Source organism: Hevea brasiliensis, chromosome 4, assembly GCF_030052815.1.
Source record: "Hevea brasiliensis isolate MT/VB/25A 57/8 chromosome 4, ASM3005281v1, whole genome shotgun sequence".
NCBI lineage: Eukaryota > Viridiplantae > Streptophyta > Magnoliopsida > Malpighiales > Euphorbiaceae > Hevea > Hevea brasiliensis.
In genome coordinates this window covers 18825723-18849620 of record NC_079496.1, presented here as the reverse complement: position 1 = coordinate 18849620, position 23898 = coordinate 18825723, and the positions used below count along the sequence as shown (strand labels likewise).

The following is a 23898-nucleotide window of genomic DNA, read 5'->3' as shown; positions in this document are numbered from 1 at the left end:
AACAGATACGTAAGATGATTCCCCCTAAAATAAAATTAATACGCAACAGCAACTCACTAAGGTTGTCTCATTTACTTATGTATCTGAATAATCTGGATTGGTGAAAAATCAAATATTCCTTTTCGTCAAAAGGATTAACATTTCCACCCAAACCCTCCTAACTATAAAGAACGTGAAGTTAAATCTGCTTACCCTCGCTGATGGACGAGGTGGGGTGCCTAACACCTTCCCCACCCGTTTACGGACCCCGAACCTAGAATCTCTATTTTTGAAGTGGTTTCGTTTTAACTTATCCTCGCAAATGGTTTTCTTTAATTTCCCTCAAAATTAAAGTGGCGACTCCTCACTTTTCCCACTTCGGTGAGTGTTCGTCCAGGCGACCGCAAAACCCCTTGCGACACTATGCACATTCGCCAACTAGTCACTGTTCTTATGGGAATTAATTCATTATTTTCATTTTTGACCACTGTCATTCCACCCTTTTTTGGGACAACATGTACTGGGCTCACCCAAGTACTGTCTGAGATAGGATATATGATCCTTGCATCAAGCAACTTCAAAATTTCATTTTTAACAACTTCTTTCATATTTGGGTTCAACCTCCTCTGATGTTCAATAGATGGCTTACAATTTTCTTCCAAAATAATTTTATGCATGCAAAAGTGTGGGCTTATTCCCTTAATGTCATCTATGGTATATCCTAAAACTTTCCTAAATTGCCTCAACACTCTTAACAACTTATCAGCCTCTAAGGTACTTAAATTTGCATTTACAATTACTGGATAAGTGTTATTAGTGCCAAGAAATTCATACCTGAGCTGAGAAGGAAGTTGCTTAAGTTCTACCTTAGGTGCATCTTCTTCCTTGAATGATGGTTGCTTAGATTCGACTTTTTCCTTTTGTGTGAGTTGAAAAACTGGAGCAGAAATGAATGGTGGACTTCCCTCTAAATGTTGAGCATATGCAGCCACATGAGGGTTGTCATAGTCTATGCCTCCTTCATGAACCAAGCAATTTTCAAGTGGATCTTCTGGATATTTCTTTCTGAAGTGTTCTTCAACCAACTCATCAATGATATCAACTCTCAAGCAAGTATCACCTTCAGAATGATGCTTCTTTATAGTGTTATTAATATTGAAAACCAATTGATCTTCACCAACTCTAAGAGTCAATTTTTCTCCCTTAACATCAATCAATGCTCCTGCTGTAGCTAGAAAGGGTCTTCCCAAGATAATTGGAATATTAGAATCCTCCTCCATGTCCAAGATGACAAAGTCAACAGGTATATAGAATTTGCCAACCTTCAGAGGCACATTCTCCAAAATCCCTTCTGGATACTTAATTGATCTGTCAGCTAACTGAAGAGAAATGTGGGTTGGCTTAGGATCTCCCATATTGAGCTTCTCATAAATGGAGAGGGGCATAAGGCTAACACTAGCCCCTAAATCATATAAAGCTTTTGTAGAACATGATTCCCCAATGTGGCATGGAATTGAGAAACTACCTGGGTCTTTGAGCTTTGGAGGAAGTTTCCTTTGGAGGATAGCACTGCATTCTTCTGTCAAAGCTACAGTTTTATGGTCTTCAAGTTTCCTCTTATTTGAGAGAATTTCTTTTAAGAATTTTGCATAAGAGGGCATTTGTGAAAGAGCTTCAATAAAAGGCACATTTATGTAAAGCTTCTTCAAAACCTCTAAGAACTTTCCAAATTGCTTATCAAGCTTGGCTTTTTGAAATCTTTGTGGAAAGGGAAGTTGTGGCTTGTAAGGCTCTGGAGGTATGTATTTCTCTTCTTTCTCTTCAATTTCCTCTTTACATTTTTCTACACTTTCTTTCTTATTTTTTTATTTTTCTCATAAGTTTCTTTCTCATTTTCTCTCCTCTCACTATTTTCACTTTTCTCATTTTTTTCACTCTTCTCATTATTTACAACTTTCCCACTTCTTAAAGTAATAGCTTGACACTGCTCCCTTGGATTTTCTGGTTGACTTGGAAGTTTTTCAAAAGACTTGGTACCTGAGGAAGATGCTTGTTGTACAATCTGATTTTCCAGAATTCTGTTATGTGTTTGCATCTGTTCTAGCCTTGCTTTCATCTCTCTCATCTCCTCATCATGCTTAGTTTGGTTAGCAAGAATTTGTTGTAATAAAGCTTCTGTGGTGGAACTTTGTTCTTGCTGTTTTGGTGGAGGTGCAGGATTCATATTTTGCTACTGAAAATTAGGCAATGGTTGCCTATTTTGCTGATATGGAATTCCTTGTTGCTATTGTGGTTGAAAATTCTGATTTGGAACTTGACTTTGCTGATTTCCCCATGAAAAGTTGGGATGATTCCTCCAAGTTGGATTATAAGTTTGAGAGTAAGGATTCCCCATTTGTTTGTTTCCATAGTTACCAACATATGCAGCTTGCTCTCCATAGTCTACTCCACAGCTGGTAGTTCCCTCTGCATAAGCAACTTGTTGTGAACTTCCAGATAATGATGATGAACTAACCAACATACTTAAATCTTCCATCTTCTTAGCCAAAACATTTGTAAGTGCATCAAACTTTGCATTAATCATGTTGAATGGATCAAGATTATACATTCCAGTAGCTTGCCTCTTTTAAGTTGGAGCTAGTCCTCTTGGACTACTCCAAAGATGAGTATTCTTTGCAATTTTCTCCAATAGCTCATAAGTTTCATCTTCATGCTTCATAATAAATTCTCCTCCTGTTTGAGCATCAATAATCCCTCTAATTGCAGGAGTGACATTTGTGTAAAAATTCTGATTTATCATCCATTTTGGAATGGCATGATGTGGGCATTGTCTCTCTAATTCTTTCCATCTCATCCATGACTCATAAAGAGTTTCATCTTCTCTTGGTCTGAAAGCTGTCATTTGATTCCTCAATTCTTGCGTTTTTCCAGTTGGAAAATATTGTGCAAGAAATGCGTCAGTAAGTTGCTCCCAATTTGTAATAGAGTTGTGAGGTAAAGAATCAAGCCAATCCAATGCTCTATCTTTCAAAGAGAACGGGAATAGCTTCAATCTTGCTGCATCATCAGAAACTCCAGGTTGTTTTTGCATATCACAAATCATAGCAAACTTCTTTAGATGTGTGTGTGGATTTTCGGAAGGATGTCCTCCAAATTGAGAATTTTGAATCATTTGTAGAACTCTAAAATCCATCTTGTAGCTATTTGCATCAATTCTTGGTCTTGCTATGCTTTCTCTCAAGTCATCAAAATGAGGAAAAGCATGATCCATCATACTTCCCCTAGGCACATTAGCATTTACAACTTCTTCACCTTGGGCTGCATTTTCATTGTTTCGATCATTTCCAGCATTACCACCACCAATTCTAATTCTTTCATCAGCCATGTCTGCTTCTAATTCAGTTTCTCTCAATGCTTCTTTTCTTCTTCTGGTTTCTTTCTTGTTGGCTTTACAAAATTTCTCAATTTCAGGATTAAACAATAAGGATGTGTCACTTGTGCTTCGAGCTCTTCTCATAAAAGATTAAGAGTACCTGAAAAAGAACAAACAAACACAAAATGAAAAGATAACAAAGATAAAACTATAAACAACTAAAATAATCAAGAATTCAATCTTAAACAAACAACTCCCCGGCAACGGCGCCAAAAACTTGATGTGGCCCAACCGCAAGTGCACGGGTCGTACAAGTAGTATAGAAAAGATATCGTTCCCTCGAGGAGTTATGTTAATGATTGAATTTTTGATATAAAAAGTTGACTAAATTGAACTATTTTTGAAATTAAAGCAATAAATTGATGGGTATTAGAGTATGAAATCTATATGTACAAAATTAATAATCTATTCAACAATGTAATGATTTAACTAAATTTGCATCAATTTAAAATAAGCAAATTCAAATATGGCAAGATTTAAAATGGCAAGTAATTAAATTCAATTAGAAATTAACAATGATAAAAAGGCGATTTCGGAGTTCGGGATTTCATATTCAAGCTATTTTGGGATTTTAAATTGGTTATCCAATCTTATGAAACTTACGGGTTTTAAGGAGATTAATTCTTAAATCCTTTGAATACCCTTTCGAATGAGACAAAGAGTGCCTTAATCAATCTAATCCTACTTTCGTGGAGTTAGAGTTAATTAAGACCCATTAAGTTCTTTAATTAATCTGTGAATCCTCTTAATCCTTAGTCTATTTCTAGATCTAAGTTAATTAAGTCCAATTTCTTGATTATCTATCACAAGGCCTTCTCCTTTCGGTGCCTCAACCATGGATTAAGAACATCACTTAATGGGATCCTACACTAAGCATGTCATTAAGCACACAAGAAATGAATAAAACTCATTAAGACCACAAAATATGGATTACCCAATCAAAACCCACAAAATATCTCAAATATTACATCCCTTACTTCAGAATCTAATTAAAACTACTCACTATCCATAATATTTACAAGATATTCTGAGTTTATATGGAAATAAAGCTTTAATCTAAGCTAAGAAACAAGAAACCAAATACTAGAAAGGTAGGAAAAATGTAAGAAAAGAAAGAAATCTCCAAATCTGGTTGGAAATGGTGTGGGATATGATTGTGACTCTTCAGCTGCTGCCTTCTCCTTTCCTTTTCTTCCTCTCTTTTCTCCTCTTCTAAAATGGGAAATGGGGTTATTTATAACATTTTCTGACATTGAGCCCTAAAATGGTGTGTTTGAGGAGAGATTTTCTGAGGGAATCTTCTGCCAACTCATTAATGAAATCTTTGTGGGACTGCATAAGTGGACTGCATAAGTCATGCAGTCCCTTATGCGGTTTTCGGCTGGCTTCTGGCTCACTTATGCGAAACTGCATGACCAAGCGCATAGGTTATGCACAATTCCTTGAGATTGTATAAGGGAGGCATGAATCTGCATAAGCTATGCACTCTCCTTATGCACAATTCGGCAGGTATTGGAACAGTGTTTCTTCTCCTTATACAGATCTGCATAACTTATGCGGCAAGTTATGCGTAATTTGGCCAATGCATATTTCAACTTTGAAACTTGTTTTTGACATCTTTGGCTGTAGAAATCACTCCTCAATGGCAAAATTTCTTTTTAGTCCTTCAAAAACATCATTTTTCCTACAAAACAAAGTAAAATTTGCAAATTAATCCAAAATTGACAATTATGAAAAACTAACTAAATAACTAATGAAATTAGCTAAAAGTGACTAATAATCAAATAAAATGGCTATGAAATTAAACCTAAATGATTATGCAAAATGTATGCATCAGTGGAGATGTGTTGGGACAGGTTATACCCATTGAGAAGAGGCAACAATTATGCCTTCCAAAGGAGATAATTAGAAGAATTAAGTTTCACAGATATATATTGAGATGGATTCGGCAAGGAAGATGAAGGGAAAAATGAAGATGTTATGATCGGTACGATTTGATCTGAGGTTTGAGAAGTGGTAGCCATAATGATATTGGCTCTGATACCATGTAACAGCCAAAGATATTTTACATTAACTTTATGTAAACGAATATATACAGGTTGATAGTATTTGGCTTACAATAGGACTTATCAAACTGTTGCAACGACCGGCAGTGGCTAAGGATTGCATATTATAACAAACTATTCAATCAATTTAGATAAACCTTATCACTCTCAACCTCTAAAACCTAAGAGGGGTAGATTTTTATGAATCACTTTCTCAATCTCTAAACAATACTATAAACACTAAGTCACCAAACAGTATAAATATAAAAGGTAATGTTTAACTATGATCAAAATCCTAAATACTACGTTAAAAGCTGTAGTCAAATAAGGACTAAGAGGAGCACAAAACATTTTCCCTTGAATCCCAATAGCATAATAAATTTGTGGGTGTTGATCACGAATCACTTCGCTTAATTGAGTGCAATGGTTGGGTTGCTATTGTAGAATGTAAGCTATAAACACTCGTGAAACAAGATCTGTGTGCTTTACTGTTACACACAAAACTGATAAAACCTTAATAATATCTAGTATTATGCATGGTTAAGCTCAAAATATTTACATTAATATAGTTTCTTTAAATTGAAGTTCATCTTGGACGTACCTTTCACCTATTGTCAATGTATATGCTCACAATAATTTAAAATCTGTTACTTAATTTTAAATCATATGGAGGAATATTTAATTATTTGATTTAAAATTACTATTAAGGGTAAAGCAATGGAGTTTTTTTAAGGTTAATATTTTTGGTTTAAGCGGATTTTGTAGGAATTTAACCATTATTGATGGCTAATTGTTTTTAAATAGTTTCCATCTTAACTATAAATATTCTCCTTTTAGACGTAACATACTTGCATATTTAAAAAAGGGAAAAAAAAGTTAAATAAGCCTCTATACTTAAATAAATTCAAAATTAAGTTTTTTTTGTTAAAGATGCAACACCCTTAATTTTTAAAATACTTATTTTATGGGTAAATATTAATATTTTATTTTATTAAAATTTTGAGAAATTATTTGAAGTTTTTCGAATTTTAGAAATCGGGTTTGATTTTTTAAAGTTAACCAATTTTGTTAATTTTCACAAATTAATTTAAAAACCACGTGATAAAACTAAAAATATATTCAGACTCTAAAAATTTTTTTTGAGTTTTTTGAAATTTTTTCAGAATTTTTGGGCCTTGTTTTTTGTCCCACGGCAGAGTAAAAATTCAATTTCGGGTATCTTGAATCGGACAAGCCAAATCGAATCTGATCAAGTCTTGTCCCAAATATCTTTTACTCGTTGAGAGCTTTCCATAGACAATAAAACATAAATTTTCACCGAGTAGATTGTCCAATTTTTGCCTGAGAAATTTTAGCCCATTTTGACTTTTGGGCTAAATTTCTCCTAAACCGGAAACCCCATGGGAAATCTGAGAGTTCTAGCATGCTATACACGACGAGAGCTTTGCGAGGATATAAATTTCATAATTTTTCGACACTAAAATTTCGATAGGTCCCACGACCTTCAATGTGATTTTTCGAGCTTTAAACGAGTTTAATAATTTTTGAAAATATTTTTCTCTAACTCTTGGTGTTGTGGGATCCACGTAGGTACCTTCATTTCGTGAAAATTCAACAGTTGCTCGGGTTTGCAATTTCAGGCTGAACAGGCAGGCTATCGAGAAAACTTCAAAATCGGGTTGAGATTATAGGCTAACCTACCATTTCATACGTCCCAGATGCTTCTGAAGCTTCAGAATTGGCATAGGTAAACCCGAACCCTAATTTTTCTTAATTATCTAATGCCCAATTTCGATTAAAAATCTATAAAATATTCGTAGTAGGTTAGAAAATTATAATTCCTTTTGCATTAGCTTAGTAATATTGCTAAGAACTGCGGAGCAAAATTTTAGAATTTTTAAAGCTTATTTAAGTGGTTTTTGCTAAAAAGTTAGTTCCAGGGACTAAATTATAATTTTTCCATATTGTGAGTTTTGATTGATTTGGAGGGCCAACGAGGGGCCATATGTTATTGATGTGTTATGATTGTGAGAAATTGAGAATTAAAAGTGATGTTTGAACCCTTTTTTAGGTTAGGTAGGTCTTAGGTATAGGGAGAACTCAGCCGAATTTTCAGAAAAACCTTAGGGATGTCTTTTGATTCTCTACAGCTTTGTTTCAAGTTGTTTATCGATAAATTTTGATATATTATTTAGGTGAGCCAGGACAGCTTTCTTCCTCCACCCAGCCACCGCAGTAACATTTAAAGTGTTGTGAGTAAATATTTATTTTATCTATAATTTCAATATTGTTATATTTATGGCATGCTCATGCATCATTTATACTTATATTTATGTAGTTAAATATTAGTCATGCCCTATTTTGCATTTACACTTGATGATATTTACTTGGTTGCTGTGTTTGATAATCTGCAGCTGTGTGTGTAAGTGGGTGTGTATGTGGTGTATATGGATATGGGTAGGATGGGCAAATCGGCTTGAGCTAGTCTAGCTTGGGGCTCGGTCCTTTTTGGGGAAGTCGGGGTGAGTACGGCTTTGAGTTGGTCTCACTGACTCTCGCATATGGATTTTTAAGTGAAAGTCCAGCTCGAGTTGATCTTGCTGGCAGGCTTTGGATTAAGAGAGCTGGGTAGGGAGATCAACTCCCCATATATGTATGCGTGAGTATGGACTTGACATGGGAGCGTGAGTGCTCCAGATTATCTTTGATGTGACTTAATATGATTTGTTTGATTTGTATAAAGATGATGCATTAGAATTAGATAGTTATAGAATTTGTAAGTAAAATAAATATTTACTCTTTGAGTCGAACGCTCACTCCTGTTCACTATTTTTCAGGTTACAGGAGAGCTTTTTCTTTGTGTTTAACCTACTTTCATTCTTCTCAGGTTCCCTTGCTATAAATTTTATATTTTGTACTGTTAAATATAAATTCTAGTCCTCCGCATGTGTAGAGATATATCATTTAGTTTGGGATTGTAATATTTATTAATATTTGAGATTGTAACTTATTAAACTTTATGTATGTGAAATTGGATAGTTGGATGCCTATGATGGATGAGGGAGCTGAGCTCCCATTGATTTTATTTTGGGATTGTGGATGATTAATGGATGAGCTAAGCTCCTCAAATATATTTTTATTGAGATTACAAGTCGAGTGAGTTAATAACTCCCTGTTTTATGGTCCATTTTATGGTCGGACTTTGTCCGATTGGTCACTTGAAATTGGGCCTGATATAGGCTTAATGATGGGCTAGAGTTTAGTTAGGCTTACTATGAGTTTCGGGGGCCTTATGCTGACCCGAGTCCTAGTGCCTGTCCGACCAATAATTTGGGTCGTGACAAGATTGGTATTAGAGCTTAGGCTCCAGATTCATGCAAAATATATGTTTAAGGTTTTGGAGAAGAGTTTGGCTAGGAGTCACATGCGGAGAATAGGGTTCACATTCGCCTTTACATTGTCATCGTTACTTCTAGTTCTTGCTTCATATACCTGTGTGTAACTATGAGTCTATAGAGCTGTGTAACATGCTGCTTTGAATTTTTATAGGCTAATGCTGCTGAATTTTAGGAAAATGCATAAAGTAGAAGAGCTGCCACTATACCAAAATGGGACGTGCTAGACGAGGTGTTGGCACAGGATGAGGCACTTGCCCCAAGGAGGTGGGGTAGGAGACCTAGAGCTACTCAGGTAGAAGAGCAGCAACCACCAATTCAGGAATATTCTTTTGTGGCCCAGGATCCAATGGCAGCTATCCTAGCTAGATTGCAGAGGACCATTGATATGATGGCATAATATATGGTCCACCCTCCACAATAGCAGCAGCCCACCGCACCGAGAGCAAAACCTTACAAACAAATAATTAATTTTAAGAAGTTGGTACCTGGTATCTATGATGTAACTGATGATGCCTACCAATTTTTGGACTCCTGCAAACAGGCAGGGGTGAAACTACAGTTAACTGATAAGAGATTGATAGAGTGTGTGCAACATGTATTAGGGCCAGTATCAAGGCAGTGGATGATAGACTATGTACTACCTCACATTGAGGGATTATCTTAGACCCAGTTTATGGAACTTTTCGTCAACAGATTTACACCAGAAAGCTTCAGAGACTAAAAGCAGTGGGCCTTTGAGGCCTTAAGGTAGAATGACAGATCAGTAGATGAGTATGCTTCAGAATTTTTAGAACTGAGTAAGTATGCCCCTGTAGCCGTGGCTACAGAGAGCATGAAAGTAAAAAGGTTTTTAAAGGGACTAGACAGAAAGTTTGCAAACCTGGCCATGTTATCTGATCAGTCTTTTGATGTAGTGGTGGATAGAGCCAGACAAATTGAGATTAGCTACCTAGGAGATGAGGGAAGCAGAGTAAAGAAAAACAGAGTTAAAGGGTCATCTAGTCTCTCATAGTTGCACACCATGGGTGGCAGCTAGAGCCACCATGGTGGAAAGGCTAGGGATAGTAGGAAGGTAGGCCTAAAACATAAAACTAGAGGATTTAGGACAGGATATGGCTTAAGCAGTGGTCAGAGTTCAGGATACAGCAGCTCAGATTCTAGTTTGGGGTCTTCTTTGGCGCCATGCACATAATGTGGCAGAGTCTACTCAAGGACTTGCTTGATGAGCTCTGGTGGATCCTTTAGATGTGGCCAGTAGGGTCACTTTACCAAGGAATGCCCCATGTTCAGTGAGCACTTGATGGGGTCATAAGGGTCTGTTGGTAATGTGCCCCATCAGATGCACCCTGGCACATCTAGCATGGCGGGTAGCCAGTATAGTGGCCAGGAGGGCTGTGGACTTGGAGGACATGGATTTGGAGGCAGATCAGGAGGCAGGAGTAAGTATTAGGGTTTTGCAGTGCAGGGCAGAGGTCAAGCCTGAGTTTTCACCCTAACACACCAGGATGCCCAGGCTTCCAATGCAGTTGTGGCAGGTATTCTTCCTGTCTGTTCTTTTGAGGCACGTGTCTTAATAGATCCGGGTGCTACGCACTCATTTGTTTCTCCTATATTTGCCCTGAGGTTGGGTAGAAATCATATGGCATTAGAGTGTCCCTTGTCTGTAGCTACCCCTCTTAGTGATAACATAGATATAGACATGGTATTTCCGGGTAGCCCAATGGTTGTAGATGGAAAGATCCTTCCAGCAGATTTGGGTCCTCTACCAGTGATGGATTTTGATATGATCTTAGGGATGGATTGGCTGTCAACTCATTATGCCACCCTAGATTGCAGAAATAAAAAGGTATATTTCTACATACCAGGAGTAAAAGAGTTCAGTTTTGATGGTAATAGGAGTGTGGCTTTGTACAACTTAGTGTCAGCCATTAGTGCCAGGAAGATGTTGAGGCATAGATGCCAAGGTTATTTGGCACTAGTAAGGGACACATCTACTGATGGTATAAGCATGGAAGATGTTCCTGTTATTCTAGAGTTCATGGATGTTTTTCTTGAGGAGCTTCAAGGGTTACCCCCAGAAACGGAAATAGAATTCTGCATAGATATTGTGTCGAATACAAACCCCATTTGTATGCCACCTTACAAGATGGCATCAGTAGAATTAAAGGAGCTAAAGGAGTAGTTACAGGAGCTTCTAGACAAGGGTTTCATATGTCCAAGTACTTCACCTTGGGGTGCTCCTATTTTGTTTGTGAATCCCTAAGATTGTGCATTGATTATAGGCAGTTGAATAACGTGACCATCAAGAATAAATATCCGCTTCCTCATATTAATGACCTGTTCGACCAGTTATAAGGAGTTAGGTACTTTTCTAAAATAGACCTCAGGTCAGGTTATCATCAACTGAGAATCCGGGGTGAGGATGTGCCCAAGACAGCGTTTAGGACAAGATATGGTCATTATGAGTTTTTAGTGATGTCTTTTGGACTCACTAATGCACCAGCGGCCTTCATGGACTTGATGAACAGGATGTTCAAGCCGTTCTTAGACCATTTTGTCATCGTATTCATAGATGACATTCTGGTATATTCTCAGACTGAGGAAGAACATGTGTGGCATTTGAGGATGGTGTTGCAGACTTTGAGGGAGCACCAGCTATATACAAAATTTTCAAAATGCGAATTCTGGCTAAAGAGCATCTCATTCTTGGGACACATGGTTTCTAGTGAAGGTATTCAAATAGATCCTAAGAAAATTGAGGCAGTAACAGACTGGATTAGGCCTACAACAGTCACTAAAGTAAAGAGTTTTCTAGGTCTGACAGGTTATTACAGGCGTTTTGTGCAGAACTTCTCTAGGATAGTAGCTCCCCTAACTAAGCTAATTCAGAAGAATGTTCCATTCATCTGGACCGATGAGTATGAGGAGAATTTCCAGAAGCTTAAGGAATGTCTAACTACAGCCCTTGTGTTGACATTACCAGTGAGTGGTGAAGGATATACCGTATACTGTGATGCCTCCAGAGTTGGTTTAGGATGTGTTTTAATGCAGCATGGGAAAGTGGTGGCTTATGCTTCAAGACAGCTAAAGAGGCATGAGCAGAACTACCCCACCCATGATTTGGAAATGGCGGTTGTAGTCATTGCATTAAAGATCTGGAGACACTACCTATATGGCAAAGTGTGTTAGATATACACTGACCACAAGAGCTTGAAGTACATTTTCCAGCAAAGAGATTTAAATTTGAGGCAAAGGAGATGGATGGAGCTTCTGAATGATTATGATTGCACCATCCAATACCATCCTAAAAAGGTAAATGTGGTGGCAGATGCCTGAGCAGGAAATCTTCTGGCTACTTGGCACACATATTTAGTGAAAGGAGACCATTAATTCAGGAGTTGCATGGGTTGATGGATCAGGGACTAATCTTGGATGTATTTGATGAGGGTGCACTATTGGAACATTTCATAGTGAGGATTGACCTGCAGGACAGAATTAGAGTTTTCCAACACAGAGACTCGCAACTAATGAGAATTGTAGAAAGGGTACAGCAAGGAGAGGATTGTGAATTTAAGTTTGATGCAAATGGTGCTCTTATGCAAGGCTCCAGGATATGTGCCTTGGATGTGGATAACCTTAGAGTTAAAATCATGCAAGAGGAACACTGCACAACCTATAATGTCCATCCAGGCTCCACCAAGATGTACCATGATGTGAAAGACAGGTACTGGTGGAACAGCATGAAGAGAGATATAGCAGACTTTATGTCCAAGTGTTTAACTTGTCAAAAGGTGAAATTTGAACACTAGAGGCCGTCAGGAAAGCTATAAGAGCTCCCTATTCTGGAATAGAAGTGTGAAATGATCATAATGGATTTTGTAACTGGGTTACCTCGTACCACACATGGATATGATTCAATATGGGTGATAGTGGATCATTTGACTAAGTCAGCTCATTTCTTGCCTGTGCAAACCACCTACTCTGTTGCCCATTACGCTAGGCTATATATTCGTGAGATAGTCAGATTACATGGAGTTCTTGTTTTCATAATATCTGACAGGGGGCCCCAGTTCACTTCTCGATTTTGGAGAAAGCTGTAGGAGGCACTTGGCACACAGTTAAACTTTAGTACCACCTTCCACCCTCAGACAGATGAGTAGTCCAAAAGGACAATTCAAATACTGGAGGATATGTTTCGTATGCGTGTCTTGGATTTTGGAGGTCAATAGGATGATCAGCCACCTTTGGTAGAGTTTACCTACAATAATAGCTATCATTCCAGTATCGGGATGGCACCCTATAAAGCACTGTATGGCAGGAGGTGTAGATCTCCTTTGTGTTGGACAGAAGTGGGTGAAACGAAGATGCATGACCTAGATCTAGTGCAGTACACCTCAAAAATAGTCCCTAGGATCAGGGAACGCTTGAAGACTGCTTTTAGTAGACAAAAGAGCTATGCAGATCCCAGGCGGAGGGATGTAGATTTTGCAGTGGGTGATTATGTATTTCTAAAGGTCTCTCCGATGAAGGGAGTTATGAGATTCGGGAAGAAAGGCAAGCTAGCACCTCGATACATAGGGCCTTTCGAGATTATTGATAGAGTTGGAGCTGTGGCGTATTGATTGGAGTTACCACCCAGTCTTTCTCATGTCCACCCTGTGTTTCACATTTCTATGCTCAGGAAATACATACCTGATCCTACCCATGTGCTGCAATAAGATATAATGGAGTTGAATGAAGATTTGACTTTCGAGAGTAGCCCGTAGCCATAGTGGACTACCAAATGAGACAGCTAAGATCAAAATAAATCCCCATGGTTGAGGTTTTGTGGTGGAGCCAATTAGTGGAAGAATGCACCTAGGAGTCAGAGCGGGACATGCGTAGTAAGTACCCTTATTTATTCAATATGTAATTCTGTTCTTTTATTCTGCCTTGTGTAAAATTCGAGGACGTATTTTTTGTAAGGGGGTAAGAATGTAACACCCCTAATTTTTAAAATACTTATTTTATGGTAAATATTAATATTTTATTTTATTAAAATTTTGAAAAATTATTTGAAATTTTTCGAATTTTAGAAATCGAGTTTGATTTTTCAAAGTCAATAAACTTTGTTAATTTTTACAAATTAAGTTAAAGACCACGTGGCAAAGCTAAAAATATATTCTGACTTTAAAAATTTTTCTGAGTTTTTTGAAATTCTTTCAGAATTTTTGAACCTTATTTTTGGTTCCAGGACAAAGTAAAAATTTAATTTCGGGCATCTTGAATTGGACAAGCCGAATCAAATTAGACCGGATCTTGCTCCAAATATCTTCTACTCATTGAAAGCTTTCCATAGACACCAAAAATATAAATTTTCACTGAGTAGATTGTCCAATTTTTGTCCAAAAATTTTTAGTTAATTTTGATTTTTTGGCTAAATTTCTCCTAAATCGGAAACCCCATGGGAAATCCGAGAGTACCAGTGCGCTCTACGTAATGAGAGCTTCGCGATGATATAAATTTCATAATTTTTTGATACCGAATTTTCGATGGGTCCCACGACCTTCACTGTGATTTTTCGAGCTTTAAACAAGTTTAATAATTTTCGAAAGTATTTTTCTCTAACTCCTGGTATTGTGGGCTCCGTGTAGGTACCTTCATTTCTCGAAAATTCGATAGTTGCTCAGGTCTGTAATTTCAGGCCGGACAGACAGGCTACTAAGAAAACTTCATAATCGGGTTGAGATTATAGGCTACCCCAACATTTTTAGGCTTCCCGAACGTGTATCAAGTGTCAGAATTGGCATAGATAAACCCGAACCCTAATATTTCTTAATTATTCTTAATTATCTAATGCCTGATTTCGATTAAAAATCTATAAAATATTCGTAGTAGGTTAGAAAATTATAATTCCTTTTGCATTAGCTTAGTAATATTGCTAAGGACCGCGGGACAAAATTTTAGAATTTTTAAAGCTTGTTTAAGTGGTTTTTGCTAAAAAGTTAGTTCCGGGGACTAAATTATAATTTTTCTAGATTGTGAGTTTTGATTGATTTGAAGAGCCAAGGAGGGGCCATATGTTATTGATGTGTTGTGATTGTAGGAAATTGAGAATTAGTAGTGTTGTTTGAACCCTTTTGTAGGTTAGGTAGGTCCTAGGTATAGGGGGAACTCAGCAGGATTTTCGGCAAAACCTTAGGGCTGTCTTTTGATTCTCTACAGCTTTGTTTCAAGTTGTTTATTAATAAATTTTGATATATTGTTTTGGTGAGCTGGGACAGCTTTCTTCCTTCGCCCAGCCACCACAGTAACCTTTAAAGTGTTGTGAGTAGATATTTATTTTATTTATAATTTCAATATTATTATATTTCTGGCATGCTCATGCATCACTTATACTTATATTTATGTAGTTAAATATTAGGCATGCCCTATTTTGCATTTGTACTTGATGATATTTACTTAGTTGCTGTGTTTGATAATCTGGAACTGTGTGTATGAGTGGGTGTGTATGTGCTGTACATGGATATGGGTAGGACAAGCAAATTAGCTTGAGCTAGTCTCGCTTGGGGCCCAATCCTTTTTGGGGAAGTCGAGGTGAGTACAGTTTTGAGTTGATCTCACTGACCCCCGCATATAGATTTTGAAGCGAAAGTTCAGCTTAAGTTGATCTCGCTGGCAGGCCATGGATTAGGAGAGCTGGGTAGGGGGATTAGCTCTCCATATATGTATGCTTGAGTATGGACTTGACACAAGTGCGTAAGTACTCCAGATTATCTTTGATGTGACTTAATATGATTTGTTTGACTTGTATGAAGATGATGCATTTCATTTCTAAGGATACATTAGAATTAAATAGTTATAAAATTATAGGTAAAATAAATATTTACTCTCTGAGTCGAACGCTCACTCCTGTTCACTATTTTTCAGGTTACAGGAGAGCTTTTTCTTTGTATTTAACCTGCTTTCATTCTTCGCAGGTTCTCTTGCTATAAATTTTATGTTTTGTACCATTAAATATAAATTCTAGTCCTCCGCATGTGTAAAAACATATCATTTATTTTGGGACTGTAATATTTATTAATATTTGGGATTGTAACTTATTAAACTCTATGTATCTGAAATTGGATGGTTGGATGCCTATGATGGATGAAGGAGCTGAGCTCCCATTGATTTTATTTTGTGATTGTGGATAATTGACAGGTGAGCTGAGCTCGTCAAATATATTTTCATTGAGATTACAGGTCGGGTGAGTTAATAACTCCCCGTTGGATGGTTCATTTTATGGCCACACTTTGTCCTGTTGGTCACCTGAAATTGGGCTTGACATGGGCTTAATGATGGGCTAGCGTTTAGTTAGGCTTATTATGAGTTTCGGAGGCCTTATACTAACTCAAGTCCTAGTGCTGGTCCGACCCATAATTTGGATCGTGCCAAAAGAAATTCATGTACTTTCTATCTAACGTTAAATAAATCATCATTTAATAAAATATTATTTTTCTAATAATAAATTTTTTTCTAATTTTTAAATATTAAAAATTATGCATTATTTTAATTAAAATAAAATAAAAAAAAATTGAAGAATGGTGAACAAAAATGATTTAATATTAAAATTTTAATTTTTTTTTAACAAAAAGGGGTCTATTTGATCTTAATTAGGAAGTTATGTCCTTATATGATCTAAAACTTGATCATAAACTTATTTGGCTTTCAACCAAAGTATATGAGCCTTTTTTTTCCATTTAAAAAATAAAAATTACGGTTACTTTAACACACGTAGGCATAGTTATCCTATTGGTTCTAAATCATTGTGATCATTTGGACATTTTTTTAGGATTTTATAAAAATACAATTTAAATATATTTTTTAAAATTTTCATAGAAATGAAAAGAATTTAATTTTTTTTAATTTAAAAAAAATTCATTTTAAAAAAATAGAAATTAAGTATATTTTACGAAAATTTAATGAAATTTTTTTCTTGTCAATAATTTATTATATATATAAAAAAAATTTAATTTTTTTAATTTTAAAAAAATTCATTTTAAAAAAATAGAAAGTAAGTATGATTTTACCAAAATTTAATGAAATTCTTTTTTTGTCAATAATTTATTATATATATATATAAAACTTTAGGTTTGGAGACTCGTACTCATGCACAGAGAACTAAGAGGAATTAAAGTATTTTAAGGAAGGAACAAGGATAATTTAATTTTCTAGTGTAGACATGTCGTTTCCTCTCTAAAAATAACATCTAAATATTAACGTGCTATAATTTATAGACTACTCTAATTATTATTATTATTCATCTAATATAAGTTTGAACTCATATGAGAACGAGTTCAGTGATTAGTAGATTGAATATTTATATTGAAATATATGCAGAATTAATTTATATTATAGAGTACATGAATTTAAATGTAAATATTAAATCTAATAGTTATCAAACTCATTCTTATATAAGCTTGAGTTTAAGTAGCTGCACACTTCTTCTTCTTCTTTTTATTAACAGTTTGATTTGAACAATATGAATGGTCAAATAAATTAAATTTTTTTTCAATTAATAAATTATATATATATATGTCACAACCCAAACTCGCGAACACCAGATAAGCACCAGGACTTGGGTCAGCAAAGGGCCTCCGAAGTCCGTTGTAAGTTCAATTATCTTTTAACCTAAACATAAACTCATATTTGGCCCAATTTCAAAGAAACAACCAAATAGAGTCCAACCATAGTATAGACCATCCAACGGGGAGCTTTTGGCTCACTCGACCTGTAAACACCAAAATCCAATCCATTGGGGAGCTTAGCTCACTCTCACAATCATCCACATATCACAATAAGATCAAATGTGAGCTTAGCTCCCTCAAACCAAGCCATATACCCAGTCCATTCAACATCACATGCATCATAAGAAGTTTACAAATTTTTAAAAGAAAAGAGACATAATTTTTTACAGCCCAAATCAAATTAAATAACCCTTACACATGCGGAATTCTAAAACTTCCATTGATTACATAAATTATACAAAATGAACATAAGTGGACCTGTGAGGAAAGGAACAGGTCATTTACAATAAGGCTCTCCTATATCTTGGAAAAATAGTGAATAGGAGTGAGCGTTCGACTCAGAGAGTAAATATTTATTTTACCTACAATTTCTATAACTATCTAATTCTAATGCATCCTTAGAAATGAAATGCATCATCTTCATACAAGTCATGCAAACAAGTCAGGTCACATCAAAGATAATCTGGAGTACTCACGCACCCAAGCTATATTCATACTCGCGCATACATAATGGGAAGCTGATCCCCCTACCCAGCTCTCTTAATTCAAGGCCTGCCAGCAATATCAACTCAAGTCAAACTTTTGCTTAATAATTCATATGCGGGGGCCAGCGACATCAACTCAAAGCCGTGCCTACCCCGACTTATCCATAATAAGGATCGGGTCCCAGCAAGTCAAGCTCCAGCCACGTCTACTCTACCCATATCCATATACTCCACATACACAGCTCCATATTATTAAAACACAGCAATCAAAGTAATATCATAAAGTATAAATGCAAAACAGGGCATGCCTAATATTTAACTACATAAATATAAGTATAATTGATGCATGAGCATGTCAGAAATATAATAATATTGAAATTGTAAATAAAATAAATATCTACTCACGGATTAGTCGACTGGACTGCAACTGGTCTGGCTGAAAAGAGAAGACGGCTGGTACCGATCACCTAAACATGCACACTAACTTCTATCAAAAGACTAACAAAACTAAATAATTGATTTAAACCATAAAATCAAAATAGTTTCTAAGATTTTGCCAAAATTTCGGTAGAGTTTCTCCTGCACCTAGGACCTACCCAATCTGTACAATGGTTCAAATAATACTTCTAGAATCACACATCTCAACCCATATCTCATCAATATCATATGGCCCCTCATGGACCCTCCAAACCAAGCAATAGTCACAAACTTGAAAAAGTACATTTTAGCCTTTAAAATGGATATTCTGTAAAAATCACTCAAATAAGCTCTAAAAATTCTAAAATTTTGCCCCGCTGTCTTCAACAATATTATAAAGCTATTGCAAAAAGAATTATAATTTTCTAATAACCCTAGAATATTTTATAGATTTTTATTCTAAACCCGACACTAAATAACTAAAGAAACTTTGGGTTCCCGTTTACCCATGCCAATTCTAACGCTTGAAATGCGTCCGGGGCATCTGCATATGGTGGGGTAGCCTATAGCTTTGATCCGGTTCCGAAATAGTTCCAACAGCTTATCTGCTCGGCCCAAAATTACTGATTCGAGCGACGATCAAATTTCCACGAAACGAAAGTACCTACGCAAAGTCCACAATACCAGGATTAGAATAAAATATTTATAGATAAAATAATTATTTAAAAATTAGGAATGTTACAATATATATATATAACATCATTTTGTCTGCACAATCTGATATAAACCGTCCCCAAAATTCGAACGATCGAGAGGTCGGACGAACGATCGAATGACAAGATGAATGGCCCTGACCAAGTGAGGATCAAGTAAATAAGCCAACAACATAAAACACATATAAAGGAATCAAGGAACAAGATTCTCCCTTGACACTGAGTATTTGAGACCTAAAGTCACCGCTTAAAACGTCACAATGACCTCCTCTAATGGTAAAAAAGGACACAAATAAAAGGAAGAAGTCAAGGAATAGCCGCGTTCACTTTCTGATTACAAAACCCCATCATTTTTATTAAAGTTTTAAAATACGATTATTGACTTGAATATTAGAGTGAGTACTAAAAAACCGTCAGCCTCATTTTTTTCTTCTTGTAAGATCAAAACAGGCCATCGGCCACCGTGTTCAAGCAACACTACCCACAGAAATAGAACTTGTGGATGCTTCCTTGCGATTTACAGATAAGGAATTATTTGTTTGTTTTGTTTTATTTTCTCCCAAAAGATAGTATTTTGAGATTTTGCAAAGTATTTTGAGATTTTTCTTCAATTTATTATTTGCTTCATTTTGGCCAAAAATAATTTGATGAATATTAATAGAGGAAGCCCTTTCACTCAAATAATTTCTAATCAAATTCTTAATTTCTTTTTTTTATATCGAGTCCTTGTACTTACTAAAAATCTCCATTTTTTGGTATAGGGCAGGCCCAGGATGATCTATTACAAAGAAGAAATAATATGGCCAATGTAATAGTCATTTTAATTGGAAAATATATATATTTTCTGCTAATTATAACTTTATTTTCCCTTATCTTTTTCAAATTATGACATTATATATGTGGATGAACCTCGGTTTGGTTAAAAATTTATATGGAAAGAAACAAAAATTGAAAGGTATATGTAGATTAAAAAACAAAAAAAAGAAAAACCTCATAGATCAACATAACTTCCAATTAACTATTCAACCAAAGACTTTATTAATTATTTCCTTTCTTTCATCTTGCGTTTGCACTTACGTTTATATATCTAATATAAACTATTTACTACTTGTCAGGCAAGCAAAATAAATAAATATATATTTAGGTGCTCATCATCCCATCGTTTTCTTTGTTTTCTTAGTTAACGACTCCATCTCCATCCTATTTATAAGTTCTTTATTTGGAGCAAGTTTTAAAGCACACGTGCATACCATGGATTCCCAGTACCCTGCCCTTCCGGCCTCTAAAAATAGCATTGCCGCCGATTTATTCCCATCTGTGGAGAAGAAGAAGAAGAAGGAGGAGAGGAAGAAAAAGAGAAAAGGTTGCCTTTTATTGTGTTGTTCCAATGTGGAGCTAGACTCAGAGCAAGAAATTCAAGAGAAGGCACTTGAGCTATTGAATGATAATAATAATAACAAAAAATGTAAATGTTGTTTAATGATGTGTTGTTCCAACGTTGAGATGCATCATTCGAAAGAGGACAATATCATATTCAAGAGCTCAAAGTAACATCATGAGTGCGAAAAATAGTTGGTTCTGGTCATGATACGATATTTTCCTTTTAGTTACTATTAATAATTTTATAATAAGTTTATATAATTATAGGATTGTAATAATGTTTGTGCAATTGAAAGTTCGATATATAAGAATAAAATGTGTTTTCTTCATTGTAAGTGATCATGGAATTCTCTCTCTCTCTCTCTCTCTCTCTCTCTCTCTCTCTCTCTCTATATATATATATATATATATATATATTGTGTACTCTTCCTTGTCTTGCATGTGGGATTTTTTTTTTTGGTGTATTAATACTATTTGGGGGTTAATTTTCATGATTTTAAAAAAAAAAGTCAATTTTTTTAAGAAAAAAAATTTACCCTTAGAGATATAAATTCGATGCTTAAAATCAAAATGAAAAGGAATGTAATTAATATTCATATAAAACAATATTGTTTTAGATTTAAAATGATTAAAATAATATATTTATGAAAAGTCCTAGTATAATTTACAACTTTCATTTTTAAAAAAACCAATTTTCACATGATAAAAGAGAATCTCCAACCACTTGGAAAAAAAAGCATGAGTCATAAATCAAATTATTTTATATACTTACAATAATATGACATTATTATTATTATTATTAAAATCAAAATTGATATTTTTCTAAGAATTTTAAATCTAAAATGCTAACAGCTAGCAAAAAACTACTAGTAATAAATATAATTTTACAATTGATAAAGATTGATGATCAACAATTTAATCATACATAATATTTGTGATTTAATTAATTAGTTCTGACTTTTGATGCTTAACAATTAAGTAATTCTCGTTTGGGTTGACTTGTCTCTCAAATTTTGTAAGAAAACAAAAAATTACATAGAAAACTATATATATAAAAAAATAGAATTGAAGTCATCTAATTTTAGTTTATAAGTTATTATTAATTTTTTAATAATAAACCAAAAAAACTTTTTTTTTTAATTTTAGGTCAAAAACATATTTTAATATATTGCCTTTATCTAGAAGTTTAGTGATGCCTTAATCTTTAAAAACATTTTATCTCAGCCATCAACTTTTAAAAAGTGGTATTAAATGAAATTTATTATTCTAGTCATTGTTAAAATTAAAAGATAAATTGAACTAATTGAGAGTGTCACGACCCAACCTATGGGCCGGACCGGCACTAGGACCTGGGCCAGCTTAAAGCCCCCGAGGCCCGTAGTAAGCCTAACTATTCCTCAAATCCATAACCAGGCCCACAATTTAGGCCCAATATGCATATAAAATAATTTAAATCAAACTGTTATAATTTCATTTCGGGCCAACTTAGCCCAGAAATTTTCAGAAACTAAAATCAGGGGAGCCCAGCTCAACCCTGTTACCTCACTTACAAACTGTTTAAATACCATACAAATCTTCATTTATTAATCTTAAAAATTTAAATTAACACAACCTCTACCAAGGTCCACATTATTTCTAACACATGCGGAGTTCTAGATTTTAAATTTAGAAAAAGATAGTAAAACAATTAAATAATTGACGTTAAACCTGCGAGGAAGAAAACAGGTTGTTCTGTAAAATAACTCCTCCTGTGGCCTGAAAAAATATTGAACAGGAGTGAGCGTTCGACTCAGAGAGTAAAATATCAATTTTAACCATAATCTCTATAACTATCTGAAACTAATGCACCCTGTAGAGTGAAATGCAACATAAACAACATTTTCACATCATAACATCAAAAAGGTAATTTGGAGCACTCACGCACCCTGTAGCATCAATCATAACATATTGGGAGCTGATCCCCTATACAGCTCTCTTAAATCCAACCTGGTGCCAGCGAAGAACTCAAGCCGGACTTTCGCTTAATAAACCAAATCGAGGGTCCCAGCGAAGAACTCAAGCCGTGACTACCCCTCGAAGGATCGGGTTCCCAGCGAAGAACTCAAGCCGTGACTACCCGTCCTATCCATAGTCCACACCACATCACACGCACGCCAACGCACGCACACTGCTCCAAATTACCACAACAACATCATGGCACTTTAACAGTTATCAATGCATCATAATTCGTGCCTAGAGTTTAACTACATAAATATATGCATATAAGTGATGCATGGGCATGCTGAACATATAATAATATCGAAATTACAATTAAAATTAACATTTTACTCACAGTACACCGATGACTATTGTGGCTGCTGGACGCAGAAAAATAGCTGATCTCGATCACCTAATAATTAAATTATAAATTTATTAGTACTAAGTTAGAATAAAACTCTAAAGAGGCAATAGACAGCCTAATTCATGCCGGAAATCCGGCAGAGTTTCCCCTATACCTGGGACCTACCCAACCTGCAAAAAGGCTCAAATAACACTTCTAAATTCTCAATTTCCACAATCACATCTCATCAATATCACATGGCCCCTCCTGGGCCCTCCAAATCGGACAATACTCAAAATCTTAAAAATTACGTTTTAGTCCCTATAATTGACATTTTTCAAAAATCCACTCAAACAAGCTCTAAAAATTCTAAAATTTTGCCCCGCGGTCCTTAATAATATTATAAGGCTATTGCAAAATGAATTGTAATTTTCTAATCACCCATGAATATTTTATTCAAGAATTTTACTCGATTCCATAAGTTTTCAACAGCTAACATATTCCTAATTCAACCCAATTAAATATTCACATATTTAAACCTCCATCCTCAAGCTTCAACCAATTATATAAAATTTAATTATCTTAATTTCAATTAATCTTATATGCCCACATGTTAAAAATATAACTAAAATCCATCCATATTTCTCAAAAATATTCTACGATCACCCAAAAATTCAACTAACACCATAGAATATCTCCAAATAATTTTACTTTCATCATATATTTTTCTTAGAATTTTTCTCCAATTTTTCTGTTTAAGAAACATCGTATTTATGCTCCACAGACAGCGAAATAATAAAAATTGTCTTACCCGAAGTTTATCTGTGTCTCAAAAATTCCAAAAATTTATGAGGAAGCCTCTGGAAGTTGAACCATCTCCATAGCTCGCCGGAGTTATCGCCGGCCTCACCGCAAGACGGTGGCGGTCGCCGGTCGCCGGCGACATTTGCTGGATCTGAT

At 35.3% G+C, this 23898-nt stretch overlaps 1 protein-coding gene, 1 long non-coding RNA gene and 1 other non-coding gene across 3 annotated transcripts; 2 read left to right on the top strand and 1 right to left on the bottom strand.

Moving 5' to 3' along the window:
* Positions 1-2789: 2789 nt before the first annotated feature.
* On the top strand, positions 2790-2896 carry LOC131179634 (small nucleolar RNA R71). Its single transcript, XR_009148524.1, has one exon. It is a non-coding gene; the product is annotated as a small nucleolar RNA R71 (small nucleolar RNA).
* A 9369-nt stretch (positions 2897-12265) lies between these two features.
* LOC131179418 (uncharacterized) lies at positions 12266-13477 on the top strand. The gene is made up of 2 exons (XM_058146262.1): positions 12266-12646; positions 13085-13477. Exons 1-2 carry the CDS (start codon positions 12266-12268, stop codon positions 13475-13477), a joined length of 774 nt encoding a protein of 257 aa, XP_058002245.1.
* An 8546-nt stretch (positions 13478-22023) lies between these two features.
* Positions 22024-23843, bottom strand: LOC131179251 (uncharacterized). The gene is made up of 3 exons (XR_009148214.1): positions 23750-23843; positions 22951-23007; positions 22024-22373 (listed from the first exon to the last, which is right to left on the bottom strand). It is a non-coding gene; the product is annotated as an uncharacterized LOC131179251 (long non-coding RNA).
* Positions 23844-23898: the final 55 nt, after the last annotated feature.